This window comes from Leuciscus leuciscus (assembly GCF_965113295.1).
Source record: "Leuciscus leuciscus genome assembly, chromosome: 9".
NCBI lineage: Eukaryota > Metazoa > Chordata > Actinopteri > Cypriniformes > Leuciscidae > Leuciscus > Leuciscus leuciscus.
The window spans coordinates 2,728,150-2,741,157 of NC_138733.1; the positions used below are offsets into that span (position 1 = coordinate 2,728,150).

Below are 13,008 nucleotides of genomic sequence, written 5' to 3' on the forward strand. Positions count from 1 at the left end.
TGAATAATTGACTGAGACTTCTTCACCGACATAACTCTCACACAAAGTTTGCACATGGCTTGTGTGATATGATAACCAATGGTTCACCTTCATGGTTTAAAATGGAAATATTTTCAATATTGTGGCATTTTTCTTTATCACCAGATGCTCGCAAAATTATGGACAATGATTCACATTTCGTGCGCTTCATTTCCTGTGATTACAAAATTAAATAAATTATTAAATAAACAAGTAGGTAAATAAACAAGTACCACGCAAACAAACTGAACATTTGTGCTTTATTTCTGTGAATAATTTGCTGATGCAGGTACAAAAATACTTTTTTTCATGCCCCCCCCCATTAAATATCGCCATGGTGATAACCACAGCAACGGACTGGACAAAAAAATCTGATATGTCAAAATAGTGTTGTAGTGTAAATGCAGACTAATAGACCTGCCACTGCAACACTGACAAGATAAAGAAAAGAAAAACCTATGTTGGCTGAATACGATTAGTAGCTTCTACAGTTATAGATCCTAAAACAGCTTTTTCACATGTCCTTTATAAAGCAGTTTAATTAAAAAATATTTGGGGATTTTTAGTAAGGTATGTAATGTATTATTTACTTATGATATTAATTGTTATTATTAGCATTAATAATTAACTTTTATTTTCAAATAGTGACACACAAAACACAGCAGATGAAGTTCTCCAGAAGCTGATGCCTGTGGTTACAGCAACTAGATCAGCCGTGTAAGTACCACTGAGAACAAGCATCACTGTTAAAACATTATAACATTTCTTACTTAAACATTATAAATGAATGGTTTAACAAAAAATATGAGTGTCACACTTCAGCTTTTAAACCCTCCACCTATCTGACCTGATTTGTGATCTACGTAACCGTTTTTTTAGGTTATTTGTTTGAGAAATTTATTTTCAAGTATATGCATTTATAATGTATGTATAAAAACATTTTAATTTAATTTAAATGTTAATACATTTATATTTAGGGAAACAGATGTATTCAATGTATTCCATTATATCAGTTTTATATAATCTTTCTCGCTCACATAGAGACATAATCTCTTATTATAACAGTAAAACTCACTGACATTAAATTAATCTGAGATTGAAGTGTGTCATTGTTCTCTACAGGCTGATTGATTGTGGTGTCACAGATGAAGGTTGTGCTGCTCTGGCTTCAGCTCTGAGATCAAACCCCTCACACCTGAGACAACTGAGTCTGTCATATAATAAACTAGGAGACGTAGGAGTGAAGCTGCTCTCTGCTGTACTGGAGAATCCTCACTGTAAACTGGAGATACTGAGGTAAGATCATACATGACTCTCACATGAAACTGTCACTGAATTTTCCCATTTCAATAATTCATTAAGTAACATGAAAATTGAATAAAATGCAGGGAAATAACTATTATTACATTAATTACAAGCAAAGCTATTGAAAAAACATGTTCAAATTCATCAAATGAATTTCACATCCAATGAGAGATACTTCAAACTGTAAGATCCCGTAGTAGTTTAGAGAGGTGTTCATGGGTCGCAAGTGTTTGTGTCCATGGTGTAAGAGTTGGAGGGTGTTGCATGGCTTTACCGCTGATTTGGTCGGGGTGAGACTCGCTGCGGGCGTGTGGTTGGCCAGAAACTACTGACACAATCAAACTGTATGTGTGTAACAAGTGTTTTTCTGAGGAGAGCTACGAGAATTTCTATCTTCTCTGTCACTATCCATCTTTATTTGCAGTGTCCTGAAGGTACCTAATCTTGTGATCTACGTAACCGTTTTTTATGACATTTATATGAGAAAATATGAGAAAATATATGCATTTACAGTGTATGTACTGTATATGAACATTTATACTGTTAAAGGGAAAAAACAGATGTTCAATGTATTTCGTAGTAATTTAACTTTGTCAGCTATAACAATCCTCCAGTTTCTCCCTGATATGTAGTGATAGCCGGCATAGCCCACTGACAGATGACAGTTGCTCGTCCCTCTCACTCTTCTGTCTTGCTCTGCCACACACACACTCCCCCTCTTCTTCTACAGCCGCATACACACATTTAAGATGATTTTACAGAACAATTGTGAGGTAGACTTGAGTTGAAAGAGGGGTTGTCATGAACTCTTTAATGTTCATTACATTAACCTCTTCTGCTACAATTTTTCAATATTTTTATGTGATATACAATTTTAATTTGTTGTATCAGTTTTTATATAATCACTGAAAAAATGTCATTAGATCCAAAAAAAAAAGACAAACTTGTTACAAGTATTTACAAGTAATCGATATACTTTTTCTCAAGTGAAAAGTTGAATGTTTGAATGTTTTTACATGGTTAAATCGCTAATTATCACAATCTTTTTGGATTAACATCATTATTATTATTAAAAATCCAAATAACTACAAAAAATGTTCCCTTTAAGCTGCGCGCATGTGTGGCCACGCACTTCTGATAAATAAAGCGCAGAGGACAGACGTGAAATGTGTGGGGAAATAATGTAGTTTAAATGAGAAATAATTGCAGTGCTCTGTTCAAACGCTATAGAGTTAGTGTCGCTATAGAGTTAGACCCACTGATCTATATAGAGAACATCTAAATGTTCTACTTTACTTCCTGCTACTATTTGGATGCTCTTGCTTACTGTTCTGCTCTTTGCTCTATCGCTTTTATATTTTATTTCGTCATTTTAATTGAACAAATCAGCACAGTGCTCAAACGGAAAAGCTTGGATTACTACAAAAAAGCTGAATTTTTTTATCCAACTAGCCTCCCACTGAAAGCCATCAGCTTACATTCCAGAGAAGGGAAAACACAACTGCCTACATTCAAAAGGATAAGAAAGAAAATGCCTCTTCTGGTTCAAGAATCTACTTGCTGCACAAACTGCCACAGACTTTACAAAGGATTGCAGTTCTTGAAACAAAGTTACTTGCGGGACTACCAAATCAGACGGATCACACAACAAAGATGATCTTTTGATTGCTCCTGTCTGCCCTGCTGCTGCGTTGCATTGATTTGCGTCTGTAAGCTTCGTATCTTTCTGTTTTAATCATTATTTACTATCATTCCTTGTTATTTATACTGCTAAATATAACTTAATCAACATCACACATTAACCTGACATCGCTAGCTTCAATCTAAATTAGAGTTCTCAACGGGCCTGAAAATTACAACCTGACCCGACCCGGCCCGTGGCTTTTAAAGCCCGGACCCGATGTAACCCGACACATCAACATGAATTATCTGCCCGAACCCGGCCCGCGGAATTTTTTTTTCTCATACACGTATTATTGTGACCAGCAGATGGGAATTCAAATCAACCTTTAATGTTCACGCCTTTTAACAATACAAACAACTGAAACAATAAACTTTAAATATATAAATAGGCTGTAGTAGCGACGGTGAATTCACCTGCGACAAGTTTACTTTTCACCAACTCCATCTTCTTCTCCAGGCTAAAGGCGTGCACGCAGCGGCGTCTGCCCCCGCCCCTCTCCATGATGCACGTTGCTCGCAGCAGCCAGACTTTCTTTATGGTGAACAGCAGCGATGATTAATAATTTTTTTTTTTTTTTACTGAGCGGAAAAGATTAAGCCCGAGGTCCGACCCGACCCGAGTCATTTGCTTATATTTTCGACCCGAACCCGCGGGTTCCGTCGGGGTTTGTCGGGCCGACCCGACCCGTTGAGAACTCTAATCTAAATCGTTATTGCTAGCACAACACGCTTGTAATTCGCTAGCCTGTTAGCGTGCCATCCGTGCGCTCTTTATTTATTATTTATTCTCTAGCGCGCCTGCGCCTTCCGTTTGCTTTTTATTTATTTATTCTCTAGCGCGCTCGCGCCTTCCGTGCACTCTTTATTAAGTGTGCTTGCTGAAAGCAGCACACTTATTGTTCTTCTTAAGTTTTCTTATTATTATTAAGTGTGCTTGCTGAAAGCAGCACACTTATTGTTCTTAAGTTTTCTTATTATTATTAAGTGTGCTTGCTGAAAGCAGCACACTTATTGTTCTTCTTAAGTCTTCTTCTTCTTCTTCTTCTTCTTCTTCTTCTTCTTCTTCTTCTTCTTCTTCTTCTTCTTCTTATTCTTATTCTTATTATTCCCGGGAGAGAAATTTTGGCCAGCTCCAGCGCCTAGGCCCTTTGAGACAGAGACACCGTTCCAACTTTAAAACGTCCGGTCAGTACCGCTGTAAGTTGCTTGCGAAGATGACATCACGAGTCCATGTCGTTCGTCCGCCATATTGGATTGAACGGAAAGCGAAACAAAATTTTCACAGGTCACAAATTTGGTCCGATCTTCACGAAACTGGACGTACAGATGGTGGACAACCAGAATGCCTATTACCGCCGCGCCAGCTGCCGCGGCGAAATCACCGCGGCAAAAATAAACCAGCCGCATTTCAAAGTCGTTCCCGAAATGACCGCCAGGTGGCGCAAAGGGACATTGTGCAAAACAGCAGCAATTGCCGTATTTTAAAATGTAAGTGGGTTAAATATAAAACCCTAAGCCTAATAGGCATATTTTTCATATATATAAATAGGCCTATTAGGCTACAACAGAATAGAACCAAAGATAGAATCAATTTTAGAACTGAAAAAATAGAATCAAAAGTTAAAAATAGAGACGATATTAGGAGCAATGACGCTGAATATTTTTACTATTCTATTGAGGAATTAGATAAATGAAGAGCTCTCGTGAGCGATACAATTGCATAGTAATTTATAGTGATTTCAAAAGCAGTCCTTAAAAAATAAATAAATGGAGTAGTGTGGCATAATTTTTGAGAGATTACGTGGAACGCGTTTTAGTTAAGATCCTAGTTTCAATGCCCTTAATGTATATAGGCTAGGCTACTGCTTTAAAAAAATGTCACAACGCGTTTTGAGATTGTTTTGAATTAAACATTGAAGTTTAAAATGTAGTGTTTTGGCACACCAGGCCAAGTGGCGTTACGCATTGTTCAAAAATCAGGTTTTATTCTGGCATGTTGAATTGGCGTTAGAATTATTTTTTTAGATTTAGATTTTAGATTTCGTTAGATTTATTTTTCTCATAACAGCTAAAAAAACTTAATATATGCCTTAATATGACCTACTTAATATAGGCAATAGGCATATAATAGCCTATATAATAAATTAGCAAAACTTGGCCACTAAATATTTAATTTTCAATTATTTTAATTATCACATTTAAAGTTTTAATTTTATTAAATTGAACAAGCGCAACAATCAGCATTTAATCAAATATTCTAAAAGATGTATTATTAATAATAATGTTATTTCAACATAATATTTCGTTTTTTTCGACATAATATGTGTGCGTGCAACAAGCAAGATGTGTATTTGTAAATCCGGTGATGCGTGCATTGATTTTTATCAATAAACTAGTGTTTTCTGACAGTGTCGACTGCAAAGATGAAGTTGACGATCGCCATATTTGTAGTGAACGCACTTAGAGAGAAATGCACATAAAGACATAATCAGAGAGTAGCCTTTTTCTTTTCGTTTTGAATTATTTCGTTTGAAGACATTTCAAGCTTTGTGTATTTGATGTATTTATCATGTCTGTGTGAGGCATACGCTGAGTTTTGTTAAGTTAGGAGGATGAGATGCGCTCCAGCTGACGTGCAATGCTGACCGCGCGGGCGCCTCCATGATTAGTGTCTGTTATATTTGCTTCTCTTACTTATTAAATCCAGCAATTGGTTGATGAAAAATTTATTAAAATTAAGATACAATTTATAGAAAACGAAATTCACTTTAAAGAAAGGTTTTCTACTTAACAAAACTTAATGAAGTGGTCAAAATCATGTCTGACCCACTCCATATCCATCTCTCGATATAATGCATCCTATCTTACTCGTGCTGTTCACTTTTCATTTTCAACATAGATGGAAAAAAATAACATTATAATATTTTAACAAATATGATACTAAATGAGATTATTTAATGGCTACAACAGTATAGTAGGCCTATAGACTCTATTTGTACAAATTGCTAAACATTAATTTAATTAGGCTAAATGAAACCTTGTAACGAATTCACACTGTAGGGTAGACTGTGTACAGTTGAGACACCTTAAATAACTTGCGTTCGCAGCACAAGTTGTGATTTTTGCTGTGCACTTGCATATTAGTGTCAGCTGGGAAGGAAATATAGAGACCAGACCTCTTGGAACTTTAATTGAATACATAGCGTTGGTAAAGCATACTGAAATTACATCCCTACAAATTTATTAGGCCCTACTGAAAATAAATGTATCGAATTTAAGCAAAGTAGCCTAAATGTTAAGACTGTAAGCCCTTTGCTTTTTTACGTAGCCTATAAAGGACTCTTATAGCCGACTTTCTGTTAATTTAATTTGTAGAGGATTTTTTTAACTCAAACATTAACACTGAAATAAATTAAACTAAATTATTGTACATTTTTTGGCACACCACGACGAGTGGCGCTATGCATAAAGCCAGGTTTTATTCTGGCATGTTGAATTAGTGTTCGACAAACGCGGCGGCGCGTTCATTTGAATGAAGAGCGCTTCTCGCTCGTGTGAGCGAACACATAATGGAACGTTAGGCCATGTCGCAACGAGTGAATCGTGGCCGAGTGGTTGAACTTACGTTATGATCATTTAGATGACACGGGTTCGAATCCCGAACTAACTTGGACTACTGATATTTTTATAATGCATTTTATAGTCTATTGTTGATGCAGAGAGATTTGTCTAGTTCTAAAACATATATATATATATATATATATATATATATATATATATATATATATATATATATATATATATATGACATGACGTTTAAACGACAAACAATAAAATCAGAACCAGTATTCTGTTGCGTTCATGGTTCCAGTGGCAGTAATGCATCCACGGCTTTTCAAAATGTCACAAAGCGTTTTGAGATTGTTTTGAATGAAATATTGAGGTTAATAATTAAGTGTTTTGGCACACCACGACGAGTGGCAAACTCTTTTGTTTTGCAAACTCAGCTAGCCTGTGGGGGGTTTGGAGAAGGCAATAGTTGCTTTATCGTGGGGGTGCAGGACAGAGGTGTTAATGTTCCGTCTTTCATATGGAGAGTGTCGGAGCCAGCCTGATGAGAAGGCAAAGGCAAAATTATTTTAAGGATTAATCTCAAAATCTCCAAAAGTCCATAGCCTACGTACAGTAGGCCCTATATCTTATTAAATTATATATTGTAGTTTTATTGATTATATTTAAAGGTTTTCTACACACAATTTCAATTTAGCAGATACAGAGCTCTTTAATTCGCGACCCACCTCGTTTTATTGTAAGGTGAATTCAGCAAGGCATGTTGTATCTTTGAAGGAACAAAAGCTATTTGTTACAGTTTTTTCTTCCGTGATTTGTGTGGATGACACACAGCGACATATACAGTATTATCAGCTGTATGGTGTTTTTTTACGCTGAAATGCTTAATTTCGAGAAAGACCCGCGCGCGCAGTGAGGGAGACCAAACTTACTAAAAAAATATCCAGCGCGAGAGAGGCAAAGAAAAACGCCGGTTCTTAATTTATGTTGCTTTGAACTTTTTTCGTTTTGTAACGTTTTAATTGAGCTGCAATTTCTTTGACAATAGAAATGTAAAATGTTGCAAGAATAAGAGTCTGTGTTTCTTATTTTGCATCACAAAGGGAATAAACTATCGATGCAACCCTGTTTAAATAAAAAAACTGTCCCGACACTTTATTCATACTTTGAAATGTGCGATGGGTTTTCAAACTTAATTAATTTTCTTTTTCTTTTACATTTTCATTGTTTATTTTTTAATTGAAAGCAATACTGTATTGAAAGTATTTTTCTGATTTGTTCGATCTGTTTTGAAAAATGTCTTCCGTTGCTATGGCCGGGTATCACTGTCAGTCATCTCAATCTCGTGAATGATTCACACACACAAAAAAAATAATTTAGCAGATTAAAGACGAGCTTAATGCAGCGGCTCAACTGGAATGTAGCAAATTTATGTTGTAATGTACAATTGATAATTAAACAAGATGATTGACTTTAATAAACAGATGCATATTTAAGCATCAAGAACGGAAAAACATAAACACTGTCGGCTACACTGAGATTCGATCTCAGATCGTTTGAAGCTCCGGGAGGCTATTGGTAATGCATTGACCACAGAGCTATCGTCTGAGCTATCAGATAGAATAGCCTACAGATAGAATAGCTATCGTCTGAGCTACCAGACGATAGACTGAGCTATCATCTGAGCTATCGTTCCCTAAAAGTCTGTTTTATTCTCTGCTTTGTTTGTTTATATTTTTACATATTCAATCAGTCTCATTTTTGTTCAAATAATGAAAAAAGTTTTTTTTTTTTTTTCACGATCTTGCGCCATGTTTTTTTTTTTTTTTTTTTTTTTTTAAATAAACAGATAGGAAACTTACCTTTTAAAATGCCGCAGTTGCTGCTGTTTTGCCCTGTCACTTGAACGACTTTGAAATTCGACTGGTTTATTTTTGCTGCGGCAGTAATAGGCATTGTGGTTGATTATTTATTAAAGAATTCAATTGATAATCATAACAACATGTAAGCCTATTTAATTCTGAATATAACAAAGAATGCTTTGTTAACATCGACTAACATCGGTTAGTAACTGCAAGTCCTGAAAATGTTTTAATTTTACGGTAAATTATTTTAATTTATTTCACTGTTATGTTTCAGTTAATAAATCTACAAACACATTAAAATAACACGAAGTAAATGACAAGTAACCTATTGACATAGCCTTTCTAAATTATAGAAAAACTGGGCACACAATGTTAACGTGTGTCTACTTTGTTTAAATTGAATGAATTTGATTCGTTTAACCACAATATTTATCTTGAATTTATCTGTGACCTCAGCTCAGATTACTGCCGCGGCAGATTACGTCATAAAGAGAATAAACTGACACTTTTCAAAGTCTGTGATTACAGTGCCACTCAGCGGTAAAAGGCAGCAAATACACATCCCAATTTTGCCGCCGCGGGAACGGCGGCGGTAAAAGTCTCATTCTGGTTGTCCACCATCTGTACATGAACCTTGGACCAAGCCTCACAAAAGTTACTAGAAGGATTTTTGATTTTCGGAAGTGTTTGCCCGTCACAGCCAAACGAAATCGGCGGCGTAGTCGCTAAACAGGAAGTCGTCCATATCTCAGGAACGCTGTCACGTATCGAAACCAAACTTTGTACATGAACTCGGGACTCCAATGTGAGGAAGCACAAGATCTGAATCTTTTTTATTTATTTTTTATTTCAGGCTAATTGACAAACCCATTTACCTATGTCTATGCAAAAGTTTCACCTCACACTTTTAATGTTAATGCATTTAGACAGTAGGTGGCACTGTTGTATTACATTTCACAGAGCTGCCAAGTCAGTGTATAGACTGCATTCGTTTTTACTAGGTTTGTCTTACAGTATTTCACAATTGCTAAGACACATTTCTTGAAACCTTCACCCATATTCTCAAAACTTTAAACACAAAACCCAGTCTTTAAACTACATTCACAAAACCCCTGACTCTTCTGGCAAAATCAAACACTTGCCTCAAAACCATTCGATCTGTGCTCAAAATCAAACTATGCTTTCAAAACATAAACACAGCCAGTCAATATATAAACACTCATCAGCATTCATTAGACACTACATCAAAAAATTGAGAACACAGCGTCCAGGGCATGTCGTTACAGAGATTTTTTTTTTTTTTATTGCAAAATAATTTTGCCATAAATAAAAGTAAATAATTCACAACTCAGTACAGCAAATATATTGCATACTGTAAGTACTGCAAGTAATACAGTATTGAATGTCTGTATTTTCAGTATAAAAAATAAAGTAAGCCCAAAGAAAAAAGATAACTCTAAATGAAAAGTGTATTACACAAAATATTGTGCACTTGCAAAATCAAAGTCAATGAGAGACTCATGCTGTTGGGAGAACAAAGGAGTCCTTCCACCCTCATTTTGCAATTCTACAAAAGGGAAAATGCTCTTACAAATGTATACATACAGTAACAATAGTAATGGACATCACATTCATATGTAAAATGTATTGTAAATCTTTTTTTTTTCTTTTTTTTCCCCAGTCCCCTGACAAACTGATGTACTGTATCAAATGTATAAAGTAAACTTTCAGTCGCACAAATTAGAAAAACAATACATTTACCTGTTCTCTTCTCTGAATGTCCTGATTATGGTGGCTACAGAGAATCTGCTCAAATTGGGGTGTACTCTTTGTCCTGCTTCCCTCATGGTCATTCCATGAACAAGAACATGGTCTATCACAGTTGCCCGAATTTGATCTGAAATTACTATTCTTGGTCTTGCTCTTTGTTGTCCTTGTACTCTTCCTCCTCATCCACCACCTCTTATACAAACTCTTCCTCCTCTGCCTCTCACATTGTTTCCATCCATTGTTGGAATCAACATTCAACGTACCTGGGCCCCCTGTGTACTCTGAACTGGCTTATATTCTAGACAACTGATCTGATCACATCATTAGAAACAAGTGTGAACAATTTTGAGTTGTTGTGTGTAGCAGTGTTGATGACAGCAGTGTTGTAGTTGTGTTTAACTTTTGCCACATGTATTTACCATTTTGCAACACAGTGCAAAATGTGTTTTAGTGAGTGAGAATGTGTTTAGAGTTTTGCAAAAAGAGTGGATGAGATTTGCAAACAGTGTCTTAACTACCTGAACTTGTTTAAGGTTTTGCCTTCAGAGTGACTGATTCGACAAATGGGTTTAGGCCACTGAGCATTGGGTTCAGAGTAGAGGTGGGAATCTTTAGTCACCTCACGATCCGATCCGATTCCGATTCTGGAGGTCACGATCCGATTCCAGATCGATTCTTTATCTACTTTTCCCCCCTTATTAATTCATTAGTTTACATAAGTAATTAAGTACTTTTTTAAAAATAATTACAAATTAAAAAAAAGAATTAAAACAGTTGTATTTTAAGAATTTTAAACTTATATAACTTCAAAACATACAAGCAAGTAGCAAATAATAAAGAGGAGCATAGAAACATGACAAACAACAAACAAAGAGTGCTTTCAGTATTTAAGATTATCTGAACATTTTCCATTCAAGAACTGAGTGATTTTTCTTCATCGTACTTTTGTATTTTACTATGACATAGACTGCGGAAGATCTATTAAGCTGCATTCACGCTCGGATCTCTTTTGAAATATAAGAAGTAATGTGGTTTGTCCTGTCCGTTTAATCCCTTAAGACATAACTGGCTGTGTTTACGTTCATTTTGCACAAGTATATTAAACCACTTACATGGAGTCGCACAGCCGCTTGCGCGAGCAGTCTCGTACACAAACAAAGCGCGCGTCTGCATTTAAAATTGAAAGCAGCCTTCTGTTAGTGAGATTCATATTTTAAATATATAAGTCCACTGCATTCCAAACCACATAAATGATGACTTCGTAGAGCATTTGTAAGGAAAATACAGACGGGTGAGACAGCACACTTTAAGTGTAACATCAAAACAAGCGCGCGTCTCTCACAGCGCATCCTGTGCAACGAAGCCTGTGAATGTCCGTAATTCGCTTCAACCTTTCCGAACTTTATGAAAGATTATTTTACGGAAGGTTCGAGTTGTGTACGTGTGTGAGGAATTGTTAGCAAGCAGAAGACGGGTGTTCCTAAAGCAAACTCAGCGTCATCGCACATCTGGTAAAAAACTAAGCTCAGAATCGATTCTGAAATTCTCAGAATCGATCCAGAATCGTTGGAGAGAGAATCGCGATGCATCGATGGATCGATTTTTTTCTCCCACCACTAGTTCAGAGAATGGGGTTTAGTGTTTTAGCAATTGTGAAATACTGTAATAAATGCAGGGCCTGAATTTAGTTTTTTGCATCGGTCTAATTTAATCATCTTCATTTATTAATATATACAGATTTGTATGCATGAATTGTGCATTTCCAGTTCTCAAAACAGTTAATAAAAAAAATAAAAAAACTTTATACAAAATACATCATGCTCTTCTTCGCTAACCGAACAAACAATTCATTGTCTGTGGCTGTGTTTGTGCGCACGGGAAATACGCTGTGCATAACAATAGAAAACAAGGAGAAATGCGCAGTCACATGCTCAAACAATCAACAACGTCGCTCTAGAGGTGCGTTCCATTTGACTGTAAGTGGACTGCGAAGTGGACTTCACAGGGTATTCCGCCATCTTAAGTGAGATTCCAATCCGAAGGGAGCGAACATGTTCAGTTCGAAGGGTGCTGCGCACGGCATAGGGAATAAGGGAACATCGATACATCACTTCACAGGAAGTGGAGAGCGATGATCACCCAACTGTCATTTCGCGCACCACGTCATCACCAGTCAGAACGGTCATAACTAACGATGGAGGAGTTTACGTATGTGTGTAAGTATTCATACATTTCGCCATTGTTATACAAATGACAGTATTTTAACGGTTATTGTTGTGAATATTACATATACTACTTTTGATGATTATAATTTACCTCAGTGAATGCAGCCAGCTTAGCTAGTTTGTGAAGTAAAGTGATTTTATTTTAGGTAGTTGTAAAATAGTGCAATATAATTGTAAATATATAATATAATATTAAAAATTTAAATATGAATGTAGTCCTATATATATTTATGTTATATCATAATCTGCGCGACCCCGTCGTTGACTTTCTTTGATGACGTTTGCAGGGCGTTTCAAATGAGCGGTTATTGTCAGTGAAGTCCACTTCAACTGATATACGGTGCTCAGGGAGTAGGGGAGCAGTGAACACTGCGTATGGACCCTGTCGAATGGAACGCACCTTAGATGTGTAAAAACAAGTGGAAAGCGCGAGCGCGCCGCTGTCTCCTTTCCACAAGCGCTTTCTCTCCCGTGGCGTCTGTCGTTGCTATGCAACCATGAACTGCGCTCTCCATGATGACAGTCCTGATCAGTTGGTTCGTTGCTGCCGCGCTCTATCACTCGCACACCAT

The 13,008-nt window shown here is 36.4% G+C and overlaps 1 protein-coding gene across 29 annotated transcripts in view; it reads left to right on the forward strand.

Moving 5' to 3' along the window:
- LOC309506198 (uncharacterized protein) overlaps positions 1–13,008 on the forward strand; it is a 317,689-nt gene that overhangs the window by 47,697 nt on the left and 256,984 nt on the right. For 23 of the 29 annotated variants that reach the window (XM_082179827.1, XM_082179846.1, XM_082179835.1 and 20 more), the window contains one exon: positions 1,141–1,314. The exons of 2 other annotated variants lie outside the window; for them this stretch is intronic. In XM_082179827.1, the coding sequence (XP_082035953.1) occupies positions 1,141–1,314 (174 nt within the window). Of the gene's footprint in view, positions 1–663; positions 736–1,140; positions 1,315–13,008 lie in introns of all 29 variants that reach the window. 4 more of the 29 variants (XM_082179842.1, XM_082179838.1, XM_082179843.1 and 1 more) reach the window with 1 other exon arrangement.